Consider the following 25,914-nt stretch of genomic DNA (forward strand, 5'->3'; position numbering starts at 1 on the left):
TTCAGAAGCTAATTTCACTGGAAGAATCCCCCTCTCAAAAGATTTCTTACCAGAGTTAAGATTCAAATAAGAGCAATACTTTTTTCAGTGACACAGACAGTCATTTGAAGATAGACAATCAATCTATCTTCCCCAATGGCTCAGCGGTAAAGAATATGCCTGCAATGCAGCAGACCCAGGTTTGATCCCCGGGTCTGGAAGATTCCCTGGAGGAGGGCATAGCAAACACTCCAGTATTCTTGCCTGGAGAATCCCATGGACTAAGGAGCTTGGTGGGCTACAGTCCATGGGGTCACAAAAAGTCAGACATTACTGAAGCGACTGAAGTGACTGAGCACATAATCTATCAATCTCATCTTCTCTTTTGAGTATGAAGCATATGAGCTATAAAAAGGAGAGAAATATTCAAGAGAGAAATAATTCTTTTTTAAAAAGTGATTGTTTGCTTCTTGGTTCTTCAGCCAAAAGCAGGCATGACAAAAGAATTAACATCACTATGAAAAATTATTTGTATTCAAATGTATTTCCAAGAAGATTTCAAGATCTGACACAGGTACAGAGAAAATGAGTGAATTAAAACAAGTATAAACAGGTCAGTTACAGGCTGATCTCTATTTGAAATATGTTTAAAAATATTTTAATCATACTTTAAAAAATGTGAAATAATTTTTTTCTTTAATTCAAGTCAATTTAATTATCTTAAAACACTCATATACCAAGATGAACTCATATATTAAGGCAAATTCCAATTTTATATAGTCATTTGATCAATTAATTCTGTTTCATTTTAAATTGCTAGTCCAGGGAGAGAAATTTTGTAAAAAACATTTTATTGCTACAAAGGGAAACATGGTCACAAAAAGCCTTTAAGCGTATCTTAACGCAAATTACTATATTCAGTGTCCAATGCGGTAAAAAAATACACAGAGCACAAAATACTTGCCCAACTTATCTCTTCTAGGGTAAGTATTCAAAACATTAATGCACACTTGAATATATACTCCCAAGAGCAGCATTTAAGTTCAAATGATTAGAACAGACATACTAACAATACACATCTGTTATCCTCAACACCAATAAAGGAATAAAAATTAAGCTTAAAAATTATACAAACAATTTCTCGAAACTAAGTTAGATAGCTATAAAAACTAAACTAAAATAGTCTTACCTTCATTTTAGTAAACAAATGCCAAACATTTAGAAATTATATAAAACAAATTGTTAACGCGTGGAATGCATGCAACATGGGTGTTAACTCTCGTATTTTAAACTACTGAAATTCTTACCCTTTTCCACATTGGGACAAAAATTTAAAGCTTCTTTTAAAACTAATACCTTATATTTAATTTTCTTCTGCTTGGTCAACAGAAAAGCTGACAGGCTCTTCCTTTGCTTCTTCTCCCTCTCCTTCCCCTACTCCCTCCCCCTCTCCCTCTCCTTCCCCCTCGGCCCCCACACACCCCTCTCCTTCTATGTCCCCTCCTTCCTCGGTGTCCCCCACTCCCTCTACGCCTCCACCTTCCCCCACTTCCTCCACTTCCTCCACCTCCCCCACTTCCTCCTCTTCTTCCTCCTCTTCCTCCTCTTCTTCCACAGGTTCGTCAATCTTTTCCTCTTCCTCCTCATCTCCTTCTATTTGTTGATCTTGAGAATGATCTTGAATTTCAAAGGGATTCTCACCCTAAACACATGAAAAAAAAGCTTTTAAAAGAGTGCAATTATTTTTTAATCAGTGAAATTTTTATTTGCTATTTGCTATATCATTAAAAATAAATACTATTTGAAACTTAATTTCAACTTATATTAAATCTATTTAGTATTTTTTGAGTATCTATTTCATACCAATGTGGGTATATATATTCCTGAAGTCAGTACTTAATAGTCCATAAAACAAAGCAGATGAAGATTTATGTTCTACTTAATTGTCTCAGTATTCAATGCACTACTGTTGCAAGTTCTCTTTAAAAAACTCAAATGAAAATCAGTACGTTTGAAAACTCAAATAAAAATCAGAAACAAATTAAGTATCATGCCTTAGTTTTACTTTAAAAAAGATGAATGTGTAATTCACTAAACAGTCACAACTTTAGTATTTTACTTAAATAATTATGTATCTGGATTATGTCTCATAAATTGACATTTATCAGAAGGCTATATTAATAATGTAAGAAATAAAGAGGCAATGAAGGTCATTAAAACAGGGAAGTATAAGACTGGTGCTACACTTTAAGATACACTAGGTAGGAAGACGCAGGTTGAGTGGCTATAGCAAGAGAAAAAATATTAGTACTGTGCTACTCTAACAGCCCAGGAAACGAAAGGGTAAAAGTGACACCATTGGCAGAATGGGTAAATTAAGATGGGGAAAAGAAGCAGGTATATACTATATATAATCTGAATTTAAGATGTCTAAATATTTAAAGGGCAACTATAAATTTGCAACTCAGAAGAGGAAAGACTTCAAAGTAAGATATTTAGATTTGTGAATTGCTTGCACAGAGTGAATAGTGAAACCAGGTCTTAAAAAGGATAGCTCAGGGCAGAGCTGAAGGAATGAGAAAAAAAAATGGCTGAGAATAAAGCCTACTGAAAAAGCCTGTACCTGGGGACAGAAGTTAGAAAAGGAATACTCAATGCAGAAACCTAGGATTATAGAATATCATCTAGCAAAACAAAGTTTCAAGAATGAATTAACAGATCAACAGTGTTATATGATGCAAATAAGTAACAGTAGAAAACAACCGAAAAAGTTCACCAAAGCTGATAATAATTAAAGCTGAGGAAAGGTACCTGAGGGATTTATTGTACTATCCCCTTAACTTCTGTATGTTTAAAATAACAAACAATAAAATGTTACAAATTTTTATTTGAAAATTAAGTCACTGGTAATCTTAGAAAGAACAGTTTCAAAAGTATAATGTAAATGGAAGTTGGATAGCTATGACTGCCCATAAATGAATCTTCACAATTCCCTCTTAAGCTCTCAAAACACACTGGCCCAGACCCCATACTCCGAGATATCGATTTAATCAAGTACTGAAGCTCTTGCTAAAAGCACAAATGAAATAATTTCAGACCTAAACTTCTTGAATCAGGTGTCCAGGAAAGAAATTTGGTAATCTGCATATTTAAGAAGCATTTAGAGAGATCTTTATCAGAAAAGTCTGAGAAGCCCTAATTCAGAAGGTCTTATAAGGGGCCTGGGTAGCTTTTAATTGATTTTAACTTCACAGGGGATTCTAATCATATACCTCCTATCGGGACACACTAGATTAAAGAGTGAATAATATATAGGAAGTAAAGAGCACAATGCAGGGTAAGCTACCTTTTCAAGTATGATGGTAAGAGAAGAGATAAGAAGGGCTGAAGTCTAGGAAAAGTTCAGTCATTTTTAGGAATGAATGAGTTCCTTCAGTTTAAGGAACTCATAAACATGTCTCTTTGGGAAAAAGTAAGATAATAAATGGGAAAAAAATCAGATGAAAATAAGGAGATAACTGATGAAACAAGAACAGAGATGAAGCAAAAAAAAAGAGTATTTTCCTTCACATATAACAATGAAATAAATACATGATTCTGAAGTAGAAAGGAGAAAAGTTAGAGTTCATATCCAGTGGTCTTCAATCTCCCTAGAGTGAGAGAAAAGATAAGAATATGTAAGTGAAGGGAGTAAGAATAAAATCTGGATATGTGAAGAGTGAAAAGTTTGAAACAATCACTACAAGAAGCACATTACATTGATTGATAGCAACTAAAACTATTGTGAACTGCAGTGAAATCTGGCAAACATAGTACTGGCACAATTCCATGATATTTTTAGCAGGAAAGACAGTAAAGCTAACCATAAATGGCAGAGTTGAGAACTAGTAAGCAGTAGAAAAAATTAAGAGTTTTAGAATGGCAGCACTGCACTGCTGTAAGGGCTGACTGTGAGTGTCCAGGCCAGAGTGAAGGCAGAACAACATATGTAAGTGGAGACCTGGGAGAAACTGATGAACTGATTATTTCACAGGACAAAGATTTTAAAAGGCATTTTGTCATTCTAAGCACTTAAAGATGGAAGTGTTTTAAAGCCATGACCAGAGCTGATTATGAGCAGAAGTTTTCTGTGGACTCTAGAACAGCAAGAAACAGAGCAGACAGGACTGCTGGACAAAAGAGCCAGACAAAGAGCATCTCCAAGTAATGAGACACCAATGCTTCTTGAATTTTAACATGCATATAAATCAACTATGACCTTTTTTTAAAATGAAGATTCTTATTCAATAGGCCTGGGTATGAACTGATATTCTACATGTCTAAAGAGCTGCCAGAGTGATTTCAATGCTGCTGATCCTTGGATTGCATGGAGTAACAAGGTTCTAGAAGATTCTCAGTTAAGGTACTTTCTTCACAGTATGCACATGAGGCAAGATATTCCAACATCTCCCATTCCATGAAGTGACTCTAAAGTGTAGCTTGAAAACCTTACACAGAAATTCTACTTTGTATTCTTTTCTCATTACAAATTACCTTCATACATCATTAGAAACAATTAACCTCTCAAGTTTATGATATAGCAAGGATAATAAAAATCTAATCTTTCCTAATTTAGCTATGATGCTTTAATCTTTTTGACACCATATCTCCAACAAAATATGATTTCAAATTAGGGCTGTATTCACCTTTTAAAAATGGTGTCAAGAGTGCAGTAAACAGTGCCAAATAGAATAATCAGAAAATAGGGCCTTCTAGAACAAGCAGAAAGAACTGAGATTTATTCAGCTTGGAAGTCATCTGGTTGAGGAATAATATGTAAAGAAGGATCACTGGAATAATATATGGTAAAAATCCTGAGAAGCAGTAGGCCAGGTATACCTACCTAATTGTTCACCTCTGAGTTTCCTAACAGAAGCAAACCTCCTTTCTTCTGGTCTTGTTACACTATGAGCAGGAGCTTTGTTTCTAAAGCAAAATATCTGAACTTCCTGCTTCCCCTCCAAGTGTTATCCAGGAATGGCTTATCCAATTGGTATGCTCAGAAGAAGAAATACCAATTGGATAGGTCATTCCTCTTTGGAATTCCCCTTCACTAGGAACACCCAAAAGAGGGGACAGAAGGGATTCACTTGGGCATCAAGACCCTTTTTTTTGTCTTCTAAGCAACATAAAGGGTGCATTCTAGTCTGTTCTAGTCTGCTCATGGGGTCGACTAGGTGAATCCTACTGCTATCCAGCTGAAGCGGTCACAGAAGCTGGAGAGAGGTAAGTGAAATACTAGGACTGAAATACTAGAAAGTCCACAATAACTATCTAAGGCATATCATCCAAGTCCCCCTTTTTAAAAAAAATCAAGATAAAGCTGACATTTGGGTCTTCTATCAAGACTCTTGAGTATCTCTCAAATGACCTAGAGCTAGAAAGGGAAAGAGAAAGGAATGGCGTCTTGCTCCCTCCCCCAACAAATCCCAATAATTAGGAAAACAGACATTTTACCTGTATGTACGATATCAAGTAAAATTCTCCTAATTTTGTACTATATTAAATATCACAAAGAGTTACCATGCTATATTTAACTGTTACAACATTACAATATAACCCAGTTTTTGCTCTAAAGTCTTACCTTAATAAAACGTTCGTATCGTGCTTTCACTATTGGATTATTTAAAATGCTTGTAGCAGTCAAGACACTCTCTCTTTTTATTTGTTCCTTATAAGCCTATGAAAAACAGAACACACTGAGACACTTGCAAACGATGCCATGAAAAAATTTTCCTTAATTAAAATGACTGCATGCTCAAATTCTTAGAATTAAATGATTTAATTTCTGTCAAGTAAAGCTATAGAACAACAAAAGCTATTGTGATTATAATCCAAATGATCTATGAATTAAAACAATGAAGATTCAAAAAGCCAGTGAACTTCAACAAAAAACACCCAGTCACTAAATACTTTTTAAGTCTAGGTCTACTAAACAGTTGCTTTCTCTCCTATCTATTCGGAAGCTACCTTCCCCAGCCCCAGCTACTCCAACTATTAATTTTCATGCTATCAAACTTAAGTCTTTAATACTTGAATTTTTAAATTTGCTTTTCAAATAAATTTCTCACAAAATAAATATTTTTATTTGAAATAAATTTGAACTAACCAACACAGGAGCAAAATAACACTAATCAAGAAGAAAAGAGTAAGTTTCCTAGAATTTCTGAGTAAATTCTACTAAAAATGTAACAATAGAAAGTAACTGGCTTTTTCTTTTTCCCAGTCATCAAAAAACAAGTCTTTCTTTTTTGTTTTAAAATACACAAACACACATAAAACAATTTTGCACCACCTTTAAAAAATGTTAACAATAAAAACAGCAGTTCAATAACAGCTATGATTTTGTGAATATATACTATGTGCCACGTACTACTTCAGATGCCTTTTACAATTAAACTAATCCTTAATCAATCACATAAGATGTATCCATCCTTATTTTATAGATAAGGAAACTCAGACAAAGAAAAGTTTATTACTTGCTTAACATATGTATGTACTAAACCAGGATTCACAGAAGTCTTGCTCTGGAGCCCACAATACTACATTGACTCTCTAAGCATCTTTATAGTAAGTCACTCATGAGATTAATTGGATTGTACACAAGTAGGTAGGTGTGAAACAATAGCCCTTAAAAGGCAATAAGGGATTAAATAAATAATTCAATGACTTCATTAAGGTAGATTAAAACTGACCTGCTTTCCTTTGATATGATCAGGAGATTTTAAGTGCTGCTGAACTGAACTATGTAAAGCAGGGATATACACACTGCAAGCACTGCAGTGAACAGTCTCTACTTTCATCATGTGATCATCTGCAGTAACACCTACAAAAGAAATGCAACTATTAATAAGAAAAGCAATGATTCATATACTTCTGACAAATAAGTTTTCACTGTTTCATTTCCATTATGATTTATACTCCTTCTTCCAAAAAAACTGATCAGAGTATATAGGTTGAGTTCTTCTACCGAATCTCATAAATCTGCAAACACAGATTAAAAACAATACGGATAATTATTTGTTTTCATACTTTATTCAAGATTCCACATGGTATTTAGTTGCACTGAGCAGCTTCAGAATGCATGCAACAAAACCTGATAAATTCTCTCTTCGTTTTTGTTACAAATATTTTCCTTGTTATGGCTGCTTAGATACACACATCAATTAAAAGTGGACATTTAATTTCTAAATACATGAGGTTTTTAAAGTATCTTTGATATTCTCTCATTTTGACATTAATTTCTCATTTAAATGCTTTCTTCTCTACAATCATCACCTGTGTTTTTTCAGTCTGTGAACTTTATTGAGGCTTTCAATAGCTAAGTCAAAGATCTCTCTTGGTAAATGTCACATTGCACTTTAAAATATGTGGGTTAGTTTTCAAGCGTCTTTTGATATTGATTTCTAACATACCTCCACAGTGATTCTAATATAACTCCACAGTGATAGGAGAACGGACTAGGATTTCAATACCTTTAGACCATGACATTTTTACACCTTGTTTTATATCCTTGAATATGTTTTCAATGTCTCCTGGTTTACAGTCTACGGGAACTTGAAAAGAATTTGTGTCCTGCTGTTATGTGAAAGTTGCATAAATCTTAATTACTTTTAATTGGTTCATTGGGCTTTTCAAGTCTACTATATCATTCTGATTTTCTACCTACTCATTCTATTAATATTTGAGAGCTTAATATTGAAACAGCAACCAAAAAATCTTAATTTATCTACTTAAGAAAAATAATTGTAATATATAGTGGAACTATGAATAATTTTGCTCTGTATTTTACAAGTCTCCTGTAAATGTGTATTATACTTTTATAATTTAAAAAAGTTAAAAAACTATATGGATAAAAGATTAAAATTATAAAGTATAACTACATTATATTTCCTACTCATCTTATACAATGATGTTCTGAGGCCTGTTAAGTTCAACCCCCAAAAATATAACATAAAAATGTTGATTCTGTAGTAAAATAAGAATTTTCATGCTTATGAATGTGGGTGGGTAGAAATGGGAAAAATAAGTCAAAATTGGATTCATAAAGGCCACAAATATATGTTAGATCTTAAAAATGGTGACTGAGGGTTATTACAAGTGAAGGCTACTTTATATGTTTTTAAAACCTATTTTATTTGTTGATTTCTACACAACTTAATAGAAAAAAAAAAAACAGCTTTGGCTCCCAGGCTTATCACTGTATCTCTGGTTCCTTGGAACAGTGCCAGCCACATAATAGGACTTTAGTAAATATGTTAAATTAGTAAGTTACATGTATGTTCACAGGAATTTTCTTTAAATGCTGCATATGAAAAACTAACACACCAGTTTCCTTAGAATTATATCATTTTCAAAGAATCATGTATTTTTTTATGTTGAGAAAAACTGATTTGGCTCTTCCTTCGGCAATTGAATTTATCATGACATTTGATTAAGAAAACAATAGATAACATGCAGCTTCAACTAAATAAAAAGATCTGCATGATCTTTCACATTTCATTCCTGAAGTAATACTGTAAGGTACTATACAGTGATCGTCTGTATCTGCTGGTTCCAGGTCTGCAGATTCAACCAACCATGGACAGAAAATACTAAAAAAAAAAAAAAAACTTCTAAAAAGTTCCAAAAAATCAAAACTCCACCCTGACAATTATTTACACCCTTACATTATTTAAGTATCATAAGTAATCTAGAGATGACATAAGAAATATGGCAGAAACAACACAATACTGTAATTACTCTCCAATCCAAAATAAATAAATTTAAAATAAAATTGAAGAAAATATCCAAAAAATTAAGTATATAAGAAGACATGCATGGTTTATATGCAAATACTACACCCATTTTATATAAGGGACTTGAGCATCACAGATTTTGGTATCTGCAGGAAGATCCTAGAACCAACCTCTGTCAGACCCAGAGAGACAGCTGTCTATGCAAAGGAAAGATCTAAGAGAAAATGACACTTTCTGGGAGCTACAAGTAATTCAATATGGCTGGGGCACAGACTAAAGAAGGAACAAAAGGGAAAAAAAACAGGGCCAAGATCATGAAGAGCTTTGTATGCCATGCCTAGGAATTTGAACTTTATTCTGTGGAGGATGCAGAAGCCACTTTATTACTTGAATTCTTCAAGTAATAAAATCACATAGTAGAATAAGAGATAAGACTGAAAGGAAGGACACTAGTTAGAAAAATAGAACACATAAAGATTTTAACAAATTCAGTATTTAAAAAAGACGTAAAGAAAACAGACTTGGTACATATTCAAAAGATAGAATCAACAGAACAAAATACTACAGACATAGTAGTATGTCTACATACATTTACATAAAGCAAATGTAAGTACTAACATTAACTTCACAGTTCTGGCATTGATGGGGCCACTTTCCAAGATAAATGAAGAAGATACCTGTTATGTTTTGTCTTGTTTTCTTCATGGGGTAGGGGATGCTCAAGGGAAGGATAAATTTTTTTAGTATGTTCAATTTGTGAGACTGCTAAAGAGAGATGTCAGTAAGCAGTTAGATGTAGGAGACTGGAGTTCAGAAGAGAGACCTGTGCTGAAGATATAGATCTGTAAGTAATCAACATATAGATGTTGATTTAAATCCTGTATATAAATTAATTCATCAGGAAGAAATATAAAGAGAGAAGTTAATGGGACTGACAGAATACTGAAAAATATCAACTTCTAAAAGCTTAGCAGAGAAAGAAAAGCACAAAGAGGAAAAACGACAAGGGAGTAAAGAGAGGCAGTGAGCATCACAGAAACCAATGGAGGAAACAGATTCATAAATAACAGAGTTATCAGTGGGAAATGCTGCTGAATAAAACTGCAGTTGGCGTTTATCCTCCATCATGGCAGCTCCAGTACGCTAATGATGGCAGAAACTTGTCCACTGTGGGTAAAGCAGTAAGTGAGACTGAAGAAACAGAAACCAGTGTGGACTATGCTTAGAGAAGTGAGGGTGTCTAAAAAGAAAAGCAGGTTCTAGAGGAGTTAGTGTCTATGTTTTTCTATTCTTTTTCTTTAGGTCTTTTTTAATTTGTTTGTTTGTTTAAGTAAGTGTATAGGCTTCAGAGACAGAATCAAAAGACCAAGAAAGATTGAAAAACAGAAGAGAAGAATTCACAATTTGAGCAGAAGTCTTTAAGGAGATGAGAAGGAATAAGAGAGATACATGACCTACAGAAGTACAGGCAGCCCTCTGTATCCATGGCTTCTCCATCTACACATAGTGGAAAACCAGCTATGGGCCTTGAGTATCTGCATATTCTGATACCTCAAGCAGGTCCTGAAACCTCTCTCTCTCAGATACCTAGGGATGACTGTATCTTCCAGTAGAGGCAAAGCTGATACTTCCTCTATGAAGGAAATGAAGCTAAAGACGTAAGAGAAGGTAGTGATAAACTTGTAAGCATGAGAACAGAAATCAAAGAAGTTCATTTCTGATAACCCACTCAGGCCTACCATACATGACTACGTACTGTATCACTCTAACGGACATCATTTACACTGACATAGTTTATGGTATATAAAATATATATGCAAATTTCTAAATCAATTTGTTAACTTACCTTCCATAACATCCTTTTCTACTATTTTGACCGCCTCTGTTTGATTATTTGTCTGTTGCTTACGAATAGATGTTTTCTTAAATTTATTTACCATACATTCCTAGAAAACAAAATAGAAAGGATCCAAAAATTTTTTAGTGAGTACGTAGTATAGGCCCATGCTTGCACCATGCTTGGCCTATGAAAAATAATAGTACCTGTTATATAAGAACTGGTAAATGTTTTCAAGGAGCTTATAATCTAATTGAAAAGACTATAATGAAGTACCAGGAAACTAAAAAAAGTATTTACTTTTCAAGATGTATTAATATTTTAGGCATATATTAGAGAGAGAGAGAGATCAAAGACAGCTGGAATAGGCAAGAGATCTCAGAGCAAGTGAATACTTAAGTCCTAAATGACAGGAACCAGTTAAACAAAATTACAGAAAGAAATTTAATTAAGGTACACAACTCTCCAAGGATACAGAGGATACAGGATCTCTGTACTTCTAACCTTCTAACAATTCCATCTCTTTTGCCCAAATTAATTGCAAGTACAGTTAGCAGTCCAGCTCCAGTCCTGGCCCAAACTATCACTCAGGGCTCTCTACTTGATAGTGTCATCTGTGTGTGTGTGTGATTTACAATTACTGTTAGTTCACCAAAGGGAATGTCTGTGTCTTCAGTGTCTTCAGGTGCTGTGCCTGCATAGCACCTACTCTTAAGTATTCAAGAAAAACTACTGAACTGGTGACCACATTCTGATAAAGGACGCTAAACAAACATCAGGCTCTCTGGCTCTGAATTCAATTCAGACTTCCATTTATTGAAAGTCACTAAACTGCTCTGAGCACTATCTTTTAGGATAAAGACAAATTGGTATAAGGTTGAAATGAAATATGAAGAAAATTACCCAGCACACCACCAGGTACATGGAAGACTGTTAATAGATGATAGCTGATTTGATATCAATAAACAGCTGTTAAAGGGATTTTCCTGACACATCTATCAGAAACTTCTGTAAAAAATGTAAAACATACTCTCAAATCACAAATCTACAATCTATGAAAGAGGAATTCACATCTACTTCTAAGCTAATTTTAAGACAACTTTTTTTAAGCGAACAGTAAATTAAATTCTTAGAAACATAAAACAGGAGAAATATGACTAATGATGAAAATATAAGAAATTCAAATGTCTGATCAAGTGCCTCTCCAAAAATAACTACTTACATGCAAAAACTCCATAACTACTTTATCAAATTTGGTTTGTTTTTGAATATGATCTAATGTTTCCTGGTGTGAAGGACTTTCCAGATGAAGTTCAATATCTTTTTCTTCAAATGTTCGAAATTTACAAAATGAACATGTGAATGCCATTCTGTAAAGGGAAAAAAAATTTTTTCTTTAAATATTACCTTATTTACTTAGAAAGCATTCATAAGACTACACCATGAAATCAATTTTACCAGCATAAATGATTTCCTCTCTTCCAAGTAATGGTTGATTTAAACTTAGCTCATGTCAGAAAAGAAATAGCATTTAAGTACCTGTCTGGACAACACTGTCATCATACTAATTGTTATTTCTGGACCACACTGGAGCTACTGAGCATGAAAAACAGAATCAGTGGATCTATTTCATCTAACCCTAACTATCCACTTCAAGTCTAGATCAGAAAGCCAAAGCAAACTTCAAGCAGTATCAAGTTCCAAAGTTCCACTAACATTACACTCTTCTATCTTCAAGCTTCCAAATCACTGAAGTAGAAACAAAGGTAGGTAGGACACCAGAAAACCATAATTCACTCTATTAGAGCTCTTAGATGATCAAAAATCACTTCAGATGTCTAACAGGCCTGAACTGGACATAAGCACTTATTGAAAAGCTCAAGAGTCACTCCAGAATGAATTTAATTATTCTTACCTCATGTATCCTTGTTACTTCCTTTTCTTCAAATTATGACAATAGTCTCCTAATGGGTTTCTTTATCTTGAGTCTTCATTTTCCAACTAATTTCTTACAGCACTATTATATTTATTTTCCTGAGTAAGAGTATAGAATCTGAAATCTACTGCTGGGTTTATCACACCTAAGTGACTTTAGGCAACTTAAATTCCCTGGGCCTTAGTTTTCTAATCTTAACAAGGTGAGAACTCTCACAGACCATCCTCTTATTTTGGTCTTCCAAATGGTTGGGGATGTGGAGGCTGGGTAGAGGGGGTGGTGATCCTAGAACCAATTCACTGTGCATATCAAGGGATGACTATAAATATCAAAAAATCAAAATCATTCCTATATATCTTTGATCAATCCTTTTCATTTGACTCTCAGGAATTTTTTCACATCCCAATTAATTTATCTGCCTTTTCTAGCAAACATGTTTAGGTATTTTTTTTGTTTTATTTGATGCTTAAACATAGTATTGTATTGATTCTAAGACATATTTTTCCTGATTCCATTTCTGAAATCAGTCTGTATCATAAAATTAATGAAACATCACAATCTCTTTTGGTCAGATAGATTATTGCTTGTGCACATAGAAAAACCAGGAATTCTAGTTGTAAAATCTATATAGAGTGATTGTCAGTGGCTTGAAAGTCTCAAGGACAATGATAAAGCATTCTTTTAGACCTTGAAGAGCAAACAGTTATGCAAGAGATGAACAGTAGCAAACTGAATATATCTGTCAATATCCTTGAGACAGGTATCAAACATAGGCTAACTCTACATAACTGTAGAGTAACTGTAATACCAGGTTAAAATACCAACAGTAGTTTTTTTTAAAATACAATCTTTTTTAAAATTTTATTTATAAAATCTTTTTAAAAATATAACATTGTATAAGTTTAAGATGTACAACATAATTATTTGATGTATGTATATATTATGAAACGATGAGCACAATGAGTTCAGTTAATGTCCAGCACCTCACTAGTTCTAATTTTTTTCTTGTGATGAGAACCTTGAAGATCTACTCTCTTAGCAATCGCAAATATACAATACAGTATTATTAACAACAGTCATCATCTGTACAATATATCCCCAGAACTTATTTATCATATAATGGAAGTTTGTGCCTTTTGGCCATCTTTACTCAATTTTCCCACCCTCAAATCCTGGAAACAGTTTCTTAATGAGTCCAATTTTCTGACTCTACTAAGCACAAACCTGTATCCATCTCCGTACTTCTCACTGTTTTTTTCTCTTCTGCGTCTTTGTTTCTCTCGCCGAGCTTCAATTCGCCGCTTTTCTTCTTCTTCATTTTTAGGATCAGTTTTTGCTAGAGGATTAGACAAAAAAGTTAAAACTAAAAATCACTTCTCCATTCTCCTTTTCCAGTCCCCAATTCATAAACTACAGACAGATGATTTATTTGGTGATCATTATCTAAACTGAACTCACCAGAAAAATCAGAGTTTGAGATTACTCAGTATTTCTGAAACTTCATTCACATGAATACCATCACCATAAATTTTGTCTATTTACTTCTCACCTATGTTTATTATTTGCTACATTATTTTTCTCTAGATCCACTCATTTTTTCTTATCCTCATTTTAAGCAATAATATCCATATTACCTAAAATAACTTTGAATTATCACACCTTGGGAAACATTTGACAAATAACCCAACCTTGCATGAAAGTGGAAAAAAAATGTGCACTAGAAAGAGCGCCTTGGATGCAAAAACTCATTTATTATAAAGCTCTCTTAAAAATTCTTAAAATAAAAAAAAAAATTCTTAAAATAAATAAACTCTAAAAGCAGGTTCTTCCTCTTTTTCTCAAAACATGTCTTAATGTGAATACACAAAATGTACTAGTTTAGCCATTTCAAAGTGTACAATTTAGTGACATTAAGTTTATCACAAGATCATGCAACCATCACCACTATTTAGCTCCAGAACTTTTTAATCACTCCAAAGAGAAGTCACTAAAGCATCTGGCAAAACTACTAATCTGCTTTCTGTCTCTACAGATTTTAACATCCTGGATATCGCATATAGAAGGATACAGTATGTGGCCTTTTTTGTCTGGCTTCTTTTGTTTAGCATAATGTTTTCAAGGCTCTTCCATGTGTTGTACCATGTATTAGTACCTCCTTCCTTTTTAAAGCTCAATAATATTTCACTGTGCAAATACATCACATTGCCTTTTCACTCATTCATCTACTGATGAACGTCTGGATTGTTTCAACTTTTGACAACTGTGAATAATGCTGCTATGAACATTTGGTATCCAAGTTTTTGTTTGAATACTTCTTTTCAGTTCTTTGAAGTACATATCTAGAAATGGAATTGTTGGTTCAAATGGTCAGTCTACGTATAATCATTAGAGGAACCACCAAACTGTTCCCCACAACAGCCACACCATTTTACATTCTCATAGTAATGTATAAGGGTTCTAATTTCCCCACATAGTCATCACTTGTTATTTTCTTTTTTTTTTAAGACCATCAATTTCACGTGTGATAGGAAGTGATATTTCATTGTATTTAAAAAAAAAGGTTCTTTCTTATAATATAGTTAATTTTAGACTTAAAAAACTCATCTGTCCTCAAACTTTTCCTTTTATACACTGTTTATCCTTTTGGATTACCTTCGGCAAAATATCTCATACAAAATCATGAACACCTGGGGATTCATGAACTTAACAATAAACAAATATTAAGTATCTGCTATGCATACAGCAGGATGTTTCAAAACCGTATAAAATCAATACCTTAAAATACAATATCTAGATTATCCTTCATCATTTTATAAGAGGTTAAACATACATTCCTATTTTATTAACCATTTTCAATATCCTCTTTCAGTTTCCATGAAACCCTCACTCTATGGAAAAAATTGGTCGCATATGACCTTAAACTAGAAGCAATTTCATTTTCCTTTTACTGAAAATCAGTAAAAGGAATCAGTAATCAGCTAAAGCTGATATACACTATACCTCTATCCAAATGACTGAATATGATTCCTTTCCTACTGCATTTCAACAAATCATACAGTCTATATATTATAGCATAGCAAGATTTCTTATTCCTGAATACTCAGCGGTTATTGTTCAGAATGCCCACCTCATGCCTGACAGTGAAAGCCTGACTTGACTACAGAATTTTGGTTTCATTCTTAAATACTACACTACTCTCAAGTTTTGTTAAAAAGAAAAAAAAAGTTAAGTCACATATATCTGCTTTAGTGACAAATAAGTATCTATATCAAACTTTGTATTATTTAACTAAACCTGCAAAAATCTATCCCAAGATCAACTGAATTGCCTATTCTAGTAATATTTAGAGTACACAATTCAGTAAACAACAATCCACCAAGTAACAGTATAAAACTTATTCCTACTAACACATACTCTATAATCAGGTTTCTAGAATTTCAGAATATTGCTATTTTTTACTAAATAATATAGATGTCCAATGCAAAGCATGGCAGGAAAGTAGATTTAAAAATACTATTTAAAGTGTTACTGAGTTTTGGATTATAATTCATAATTTTGAGGAAAAAATCCAATATTTGCAATTTCAAATATCATATTTTTGATAAGATATATTATAATGTCTGTAATGTAATTATTTTTAAAAAGTTGTTTTAAATAAGGATAATATAATACAAAGTAATACAAAGTAATTTTCCATTACAATCACATGGAGCTTTACCTGAAGGGTCTCCAGAGTAAGAGTTGCCCTGAATAAACCCTGGCTTTGCCAGCTGTTTGACCCAGGCAGCAAATTTATGTTCTGTTCCTGCTTTTTCAGCTGCAGAGGGTCTGGTACGCCACCTGCACCTGGGCAGGCTGACGTGAGAATTGCATAAACAATGCCTGTTATGCCCTTTAACACACCGCTGCCTAGTGTGCAATAAGCATGCAGTTAAGTGCTAGTTTACTAGCAATTGGTACAATCCTTTTGTCAAGTTGGATACATGTATTCATCCTGAGGCGATTTAAATAGAAATGAAATTCAAAGAACAAAACAAATATACTGTCAGTATCCAAAAATATATAAAAAACCTGTTTTAAAGTAGGACTTATCTAGGCCTCCTTGCTTCTTCCCTTCTACCCTCTTTCTTAAATAATTATTTGAAGGCTATCATGACTTGTTTAGTACCTCCAACATCAAAGGAAGTAATAAATTCATCTTAACAATTAATGTATCTTATTTTTTAAACTGGATGCAAAGATTTTTAAAAATTAGATCACAAAAATTTGAAATATTCATTCATTACTATGATCTTCACCTTGCCCAGTCCCAACAATAATAGGTAATCCAACATTAATTCTAAAGAGAGAAATTTTTAATCCCTTGTAATGTCACCTAATTTGGAAAGATAAAATATTTTTCAATCATCAAGGCAAATATAAAATAAATATAAAAAACAAAACATAATTCAGTGTACAGTCAAAAATAGGTATAGTATCTGTTGTATCATATTTGCTATAATGTTTTCACAAAGAATGCTGAAAAAGACATTTCCTTACCTTTTATTTATGTATATTCTTGACAATCTATTTTGATCAAATGCACTTGATTTCATTTAGAGATATATTACAAAGTTAAATAAAATACAGTAACAGAGAATGTAACAATAATCCGGCTGAAATGTTTAAGATTTATTAAGACATAATTCACATATCATATGATTCACCCTTTTGAAGTATGTAATCCAATGCTCTTCAGAACATTCAGATATGCGCAAACATCACCTTAATCAACTCTAGAACATTTTCATCACCTCACAAAGAAATCTGGTATCCTGTTATTTATTACTCCCTATACACCCCCACAGCCCAAAGCAACCACTAATCTACTTTCTAACCCTATAGATTTCTGTATTCTAGACTTTCAAATGAAAAGAATCATATATGTGGACTTTGTGACTAGTTTCTTCCATTTTATTAACCTTTTCAAGGTTCATTAAAGTTGTACCATGTAACGGTGGTTCATCTTAAGGCTGGAAAATATTCTGCTCTATGGACGAACCACATTTCGTTTAACCATTCATCCACTGATGAGCATTTGGGTTGTTTATACCTCTGGCTACTATGAATAATGATGTTATGTGTATCTGTACATAAATTTTTGTGTAGACATGTTTTCATATTTCTTGATACATACCTAAGAGTGCAACTACTGGATCATATGGTAATTTGTTTAATCATTTGAGGAACTGTTTTCAAAAGTGCCTGGACCATTTTACATTCCCACCAATGGTATATGAAGATTTCTCCACATCCTTGCTAGGACCTGTTATTATCTTTTCGATTCTATTCATTCAGATAAGTAAAAGTGATCAATCTCACAAGGTCTTGATTTTATTTCCCTGCTAACTGTTGACCACTTTTTCATGGGCTTATTGGCTATCTGTATATCTTTTGGGGGAAAAAATGTCTGTTCAGATGCTTTTTTCAAATGGGCTATTTGTCTTTTTATTGAATTAAAAAATTCTATATATTCTAGATACAAGTCTCTTAGAGGTATAATTTGCAAATGTTCTCTCCTTCTCTGTGAGCTATCTTTTCGCTTTTTTAATGTGTCCTCTGAAGCACAAAAGTTTTTAATTTTGATAAAATCCAGTTTCACTGTTGTTTGGTCACTAAGTTGTGTCCAACTCTTTTGCAACTCTGGACTATTGCCATCGGGCTCCTTTGTTCACGGAATTTCCTAGGCAAGAATACTGGAATGGGTTGCCATTTTTCTTCTCCAGGGGATCTTCCTGACCTAGGGATCAAACCTGCGTCTCCTGCACTGGCAGGCGGATTCTTTAGCTGAGCCACCAGGGAAGCCCAAAGTCCAATTTACCTGTTTTTCATTTGGTTGCTCTTTTAGTGTCAGATGAATTTCCTGCCAAATCCAAAGTCATGAAGACTTACTCTTGTTGTCTTCTGAGAGTTTTATAGTTCTAGCCCTTGCATTTAGTTGCTGTATGTTAGTTTGTGCATGTGGCTATCCAGTTGTTCCAGCAGTGTTTGTGGAAAAGACTATTCTCTCCTCACTAAATAATTTTGACATCCTGGCTAAAAAAAAAACATTTTACCATAGATTTATGAGTTTCTCTCTGGACTCTCAATTCTATTCCACTGATCTACATGTCTGTCCGTGTGCCGGTACCACTCTGTCTTGATTACTGTGGCTTTGCAGTTTTGAAATCATGAAGCAGTAGTCTTTCTGTTTCCTTCTTTTTTTTAGGATTGTTTGGCTATTGTAGGTTCCTTGCAATTCCCTATTAATTTTTGAATCAACTTGTCAAATTTTTGCAAATAAGTCAGGTGACATTCTGACAGGGATTGGGCCAAATCAGTAGAGCAGTCTGGGGAGTATTACCATCTTAACATTAAGTCTTCTGATATGTGAACATTTATTTAGTATCCCATTTATTTAGATCTTCTTTAATTTCTTTTAACAATGTTTTATAGTTTTCAAAGTATAAGATTTTTATTCTTTTGTTAAATTTATTCCTGAGTATTTAATTATTGATGCTACCATGAACTGTTTTCTTAATTTCACTTTCAGACTGGCTCTTAATTTTTAACAATGTAAAAATGGAAGTATGATTATCTCTAAGAATAACGTCCAGAAGACAAAAGGCAAATTAATTTTCTAGAATACATAGCTTTTCCTGGCACCAAGGACGATAAAAAATTTCTTGCCTTTGACCTCATGCAGGAGATTCTATGTAATGTAACATACCACTTCCTCAATAATTACCCAACAATAAATATAACACCCAAGAAAGGAATCCAAATCAAAATAATGTGTAAGATATTTGTAAAAATATAGATGTTCTGGTTCCACCCTAAATCAAGATTAAGGGAAAACGGGTGAATCAGGGTATGTGAATTTATAAATATCTTTTGGTAATTTTGATATCAATGACTGATTAGGGCAACTGCAGATCTAATTTCTACAACTGTAATTATTATATAATTTGTCTACATAAACATTAAAAAATTATTTAAATGCACTGAGTTAAAAAAATAATGTAAACTGCCTTGAACCACAGCAATTATGTTTTCCAACTTACTGGGTGATTTGCTGAGGCTCATCTTCTCCACAGGTTTTGCTAGCTTGGGTTTCTTGATAAAGGTTCCACCAGGCTTATTAAATGGTTGCATCATTTTTCTCTTTATTCCTCTTGCAGCAGCAACTGTCACATTGGTGGGTTTGTTTTGATAGTCAACAACAATTCCAGGTCTATGAATGCTTCCAAAATCACTCATATGCTGCAAATTTGTGAAATCAAAAAATATTAGCACAATATCCAAAGAAAAAGTATGAATTCATATATAAATTACATTTTATCTATCTAGAATTTTTCACCTGAAAATTCCTCAGAATGTAACTAAATTTTACAAGTCCACTCTAAATACACTGAAAAACTCTGTAAATTATTACAGGAACTCAAATCCAGTGAATCAGTATTTTTATTTCCAGAAGAACAAATATGGATATTTCCTATTGTTTGAGTCTTCTGATTCAAAATTACTTGAGGTTATAAACAACGTTATGTGCCTGTCAGAATATTACCACTTGTACAACTCTCTGACAACTCCTCTTCAGAGTTCCTAATCGATGTTTTCCCATGAAAAGACCTTAAAAGAAATCTTTACTTTACTAAAACCTGGCTTAAAACTAAGATACACAAAGAAGACCATATCTGAAGTTTGAAGTTAAAAAAGATCCAGAAATGATTTAGGATTTCTCCCTGTTGAAAAAGGGATGAGAAGGCGAGATGGAACATTAGTATGAAATAGGAGAGTTAAAGCATAACCATGCATCAACTTCCAAGACACACTTCAGATAAAGAATTGCATCTGACGTTCCATTCACATTCTTACCTAGAGAAACATGTTCTCACCCAGAAGCCCAAGAAGCAAAAGTTTGCAGACGAAGAGTCATGCAACCAAACGACTCTTTGTGTCCTCTCTTCTCGTCGTTAACAAAACCCACTACACCAAGAAGCCACATGTTCATACAAATTTATCCTACTAACCTCACTTTTAGAAGATAAAGATTGAGGAGTAATCTGAAGAGAAGAATCCAATGGGAATTGTACAAGTGAAGATTAAAAAGGAAAGACCTATTGGTTCATCTGTTTCATTAACAGGAAGAAAGAAAGAAAAGTCCACTTCGACTAGAATGGTGGAAACAAAGTACAGGAATACCTCTTTTTCTATCATGAAACAAAATTGGTATTTGAAGTCTCTCTGAGGAAAAAAATCATTTGCCTAAAGTAACATACAGCATGGAAAACATTAAGAGTTTCCCAAATTTTCAAACTGGAACAGATTTTCAATTTCAAAATCCAAAGCCTGTTATCCCAACTATTTTCAATTAATCTACAACCATAAAGCATGGTAGAACAGCAACATACTTGTTGCTTACATTTGTATACTATGCTTAGGAATACCTATCTAACCTTGAATAAATTGTTTCCAGGTGATTTAGTCACATCAGAAAAATCTTTATTAATTATCCATTAAAGGTGCAATGCATTTTACATAAGTAAAGAGTAACTGTTATAAATGCAAAATTTCTACACAAGTATGACAAACTATGCTGATGTACCAAAGATTAATGAGCAGTCAAAAACATGTGCCCTACTACATTTTTTTATCAGAAGCACCTTCCTCTGCAAAGAGAATATTAAGAGCAACTGACTTCAAAAAAAAACAAACAATTCTTACATGGTGGCAAAAATACAATATTCTTTATAAAATCAAACTACATAATAACTCCACAATCTGTGTACACTTCCTAGGTAAAATTTCTTGTCAGTCAAGTTACCTAAGAATGTAAAGGCATAATCTTTATACTATATATCCTGAAATTAAATATTTGAAGACTAGCATATTTATTCATTTAAGCAGTAATTTACAAAATATTACTTCCTGGGAAGGAGCCATAGACATGTTTCTATAGGGAGGAAATTATTTCTCAATAGTAGAACTAGTGACAGAGGTAAGACAGAACACCCAGCAATAGAACATACTGTAAGAGAGTGAGTTAGCAAAATTATACTGACCACAAATCATCTACAGTCTACTATACATATCAACTTCTTCACCATGTAAACACAGCTAAAGTACCCTCAGCTATCACCAACTGTTAGTCTCTCTTGTGTTTAATGTGAAATATGAAGCTTTGAAGAAATTCTATGTGCTGGAGTTTAGCAGCAAAGTATATACGTTTTATCATACATTGCACCTTTAACCTACTCAGAAACTCCAAAAGGGTTCATTACCTTTAAAATAATCCAAGAACTGTCCCACTAGCAAAACTGCTAGTGTTTACAAGGAAAAATGCAACTCCTTTTAACCCCTTTTAGACCAAACCTAATATCCTCACCTTTTTAATAAAGGGAGATTTAGCAAAACTATATGAACAGTCATCTTACACTGCCATGTATTTTCTGAGGTACTGGGAAAACTTTTACAGGCAACCTAAAAATTATGCTTATGACTCAGCTTTTGCTTCAAAATACACTGGGATGAACAGTGTTTATTCTAGTTGAAAACCATGGTCTTGAAAGGGTTTAAAAGAGTGACTAGTGAAAAGAATCTGAAAAGATTCTGTTGTACTTACTCCTCGGCCTCGGCCTCTGCCTGTTGATGGTCCTCCAAAAGCATCATAGTTTCTGCTTCCAAACGTACTTTCAGGATAAGCAGGCGTTCCTCTCCCCCGAGAGCCTACAGGTGCAGGCTTCATATGGGGTGAAGAAAAACTGCTGTAGGAAGAGTAATTCTCTCTTCCTCTGTCCTCCATAAACCCAGGCCTCAATTTTGAACGGGAGTAAGGTGCTTCCCAGCTAGACCCGCCCTGGTTTCTACCTCCGAAAGAGTCAAGGCTATTCCGGTAGGAGCTCTCAAATCGACCACCATAACTACCTCCGAAGCGGCTTTGTTCGGGTTCATTAAAACCATAGCCAGATCTGTACAGATCTCGCCCACCCAGAGAAGACCTGGAGTCGTAAGACTCATAAGGTCCAAACCTGGAAGAGTTGCACAGTGAGGGAAAAAACAAAAGTAAGCTTACTAATGTTAGACAATTCAAAAGACAAATTATCAGATGACATTTATCAACTAAAATTCATTTATACCATACTGGTTTGCAGTTCTACTTTTATTCACACTTGATTAGGGCTGGGCAGTTCAACATGAGACCAGATAGAAAGCTATCTGAGTCAGTGTTTAGATATGAATTGAGTTAAGTAACCTTAGCTTAAATATCTGCTTTTTGGCAGCTTTCTATTTTATCAGAAAAGATTTGTCTGTCATTATTTAAGCCCAGCCCTAGTCTTGGAAAAAGTCATTTGTTAAAGTTCACAGACTACTCAAACTTTCTTTGAACCCATCTCTAATAGTAAAATACAAAATATTTACAACATTTTGGCTTTCAATAGGGACACAAATTGAAGACTACAAAGCTGTAGGCTACTTGTCACACAGAAGAGATCCTTTCGCACCCCCAATAATCTATATGACAAAACTGCTTCATTATGTCTACAGCAGTCAAAATTGGGAGGATTATCTGGTTATAAAATTTGACAACCTGCTAAACTTTGGTTAATGTTAATAATCAATTCTTAGTCACTTTTTACTTGTATACTAATAAATCTACAAATCTAGAAGAATAAGCACATTAAACAGAACATAAAAGACCACCAATATATACCCTTTGCATATGAATTTTCAAGGCAGATTAGAAAGAATACATTTTATAATGTCTTCAATTATTTGAAAAATTATTCCCTACTATCACATGAAATTATCACATAAAGCTACTCTAAAAAAGGGAGCACACAGTCTCCTCAAGGTTTTAATAGAGTGAACAGAAGAAACAAATCATACTTCTCACCAAAGCATGGATTACAAAAGTTGCTTATCTTACAACATAGTTTTATAAAGGCCCACAATTACATGAGATAAATTATAACATCTACATAGATCACACACATTACATTTACAATGTAACAGGGCAGCAACTGATAAGGTAAAATATTTAAACGTGTTACATTACTTCAATTATTTATCGATCACTAAATAGAAGGCACTTTACTTCAGAATCCTAGTAACCATATAAAAATCATTCCTCTTTTCAACTACATTTTTCAAAACATCTATCACATAAGCAAATTGTTGTATCTATTTTCCTGATTTTTCTCTACTATAAACCATAATGGCACACTTAAGCAGAAAAAAGGAAAGTAAGCATCATTCAATCCATCCTTAAGGAAACCAGATCCTTCAATTTATGAAGGACAATATTTTCAAAAAGTTTCCTAACTAGTTTTACTTATATCAATATTTAGTAGGAATCTCTCTCTGTGCCTCCTTGGCCTAAAATGTGGTCAACCCTAAAGTCTACAGCAGTTCAGCTAGGTTTAAGCTTTACACGGCATCAACAATAAAACATTAAGTACAATCAAAACTGTACTGCATTAAAATAAACAAAGATATTGTACTCATTCCTAGCTTTAATATAAAGCTCCTAGTCTAGACCACAAGTGTTTCTGGCATAAGTAGAACCTGCCAATAAATAACCTAAACATGATTTAAAGAATATTTTTATTATTACAATATGCTCCTGTAATTCACTTTAAAACTAAAATTAAAAGAATAACTATCTTAAATGTTTCTTACAAATTGAGTGTTGCTAGACAGGTTCGGTTAACTTCATTCTAGTCCAAGACTGCTTTGCTACTCTATAAAGCATTCCACATTAGTAAATACATTTTTGAAAAAATATAAGAAAAAGCTTCATAAATAATATTTCCAATAATATTTTTATATCATTTGTTTAGGGCATTTTGACTGACAAGGAGTTAAAAAAAATCACTGCTAAAGACAGAAAATCTTACTCTAGTATAATGAAATAATGGTTTTCCTGAGGTTTTCCTAAAGTAATGTCTGCCAATGATGTTGAGATAGTTTTTATAACCATTAACACCTTTAAACATTTAAGGTGATTATTCAGTTCTAAATATAGTTTAAGTATCATAACATGCCTAGAGAATACTTAAATTATCTAGAATCTTATAGTCATCTACTTATTTGGCCAAGTGATGAAGCAATTTACCTGCTACCCCCACCACCACCACTGTGATTGTCCATGCCATATGACTGGTTTAGGTAGGAGTCCATGGATCTTTGACCCCCATAGGATCCATGGCCATAGTCACGATCCATCCCTATAAAGAGTTTAAAAAGAAAAAAAATTAAATGATGCTCACCTTTACTGGCACTCAAAAGAAGAATTTTTAGATAAATATCCTTGAATGTCAGACCTCCGTAAGATCCAGGGCCATAATCACGATCCATTCCTAAAAGATAGTCAATAACAAAAGGTCAGTAAAATACCATCTCTTCAGGAATCTCTGTATAAAACACAAGATATTCATGTCAATCACTTGAAATGATAATTCATTGCTAACATTTTAGCTAAATTCACACTAGACACTGAAGGAAAAACCACACAGATTATAATCTACTGGAAAACCAGATCTGCTAATGAAACCTAATTTAAAAAAAAAAAAAACTATCAACTACAAAGTTCTACATTAAAATTATCTTCAATTTAGCCAATATTTACACAAGGGTACTACCATAGGGTCCTATGTCATATAATCTATTGAAAAATCAGATTTGCCAATAAAACCTGATTTTAAAAAAAAACTATCAACTAAAAAGCTCTATATTAAAATTATCTTCAATTTAGCCAATATTTATGTGACTAGGATACTACCATAGGTTCCTATGTCAGGTGCTACAATGGTACATAATAATTCTTATTCTCAAGAAAATAAGGTATTTAATAACGTCCAAAGGAAAAAAATTTTCATAGTATTGTTTTCTGCATCTAACTCCTCTCAAAACATCTAAAAATTCAGAGACAGCCTCATTTTAAATCTGCCCAATTGAAATTAGTTCATACAGTAATTGAAATAGATATTTTTAAAAAGTTAAATCAGAGTGGGGCCATTATGTGGTACTCTGCATATAAATAATCACTCAACATATAAATTTAAATATTAAAAATATTTAAATCCTCAAATACTTTGAATAAAGGGAATGAATGTGAATTCTAGCAATGTAAACACTAAAAAAATTATAATCAAAGCACAAAGTGTATTTTATTACAATTCCTATAATTCCACCTACATCTCCACCTGACATGAAAAACAAATACAACAAAAAAGGTAATAAAATGAATTTACTATGATTATAAAATTGAAAAAATTTTAAAACCGTTTACAATGTGTTTCCTATAAAGTCCTTTAAAAGTCTTCATTTATCACCCTAAGTTTTATGTACTAAGAGTATACACA

At 33.3% G+C, this 25,914-nt stretch overlaps 1 protein-coding gene across 3 annotated transcripts in view; it reads right to left on the minus strand.

Moving 5' to 3' along the window:
• Positions 1-504: 504 nt before the first annotated feature.
• The window catches only part of ZNF326 (zinc finger protein 326), a 34,624-nt gene continuing 9,214 nt past the window's right edge, over positions 505-25,914 (minus strand). The window contains exons 3-12 of one of the 3 annotated variants that reach the window (XM_043876608.1): positions 24,874-24,909; positions 24,666-24,777; positions 22,173-22,578; positions 19,612-19,810; positions 13,754-13,865; positions 11,816-11,963; positions 10,603-10,702; positions 6,714-6,844; positions 5,603-5,698; positions 505-1,681 (exon numbers count right to left, since the gene is read on the minus strand). In XM_043876608.1, coding sequence (XP_043732543.1) covers positions 1,343-1,681; positions 5,603-5,698; positions 6,714-6,844; positions 10,603-10,702; positions 11,816-11,963; positions 13,754-13,865; positions 19,612-19,810; positions 22,173-22,578; positions 24,666-24,777; positions 24,874-24,909 — 1,679 coding nt within the window. In that variant the 3' untranslated portion in view covers positions 505-1,342. Of the gene's footprint in view, positions 1,682-5,602; positions 5,699-6,713; positions 6,845-10,602; positions 10,703-11,815; positions 11,964-13,753; positions 13,866-19,611; positions 19,811-22,172; positions 22,579-24,665; positions 24,778-24,819; positions 24,910-25,914 lie in introns of those variants that run through there. The other 2 variants (XM_043876609.1, XM_043876610.1) reach the window with 2 other exon arrangements.

The sequence above is a fragment of the Cervus elaphus genome, chromosome 20, assembly GCF_910594005.1.
Source record: "Cervus elaphus chromosome 20, mCerEla1.1, whole genome shotgun sequence".
In the NCBI taxonomy this organism is placed as follows: Eukaryota; Metazoa; Chordata; class Mammalia; order Artiodactyla; family Cervidae; genus Cervus; species Cervus elaphus.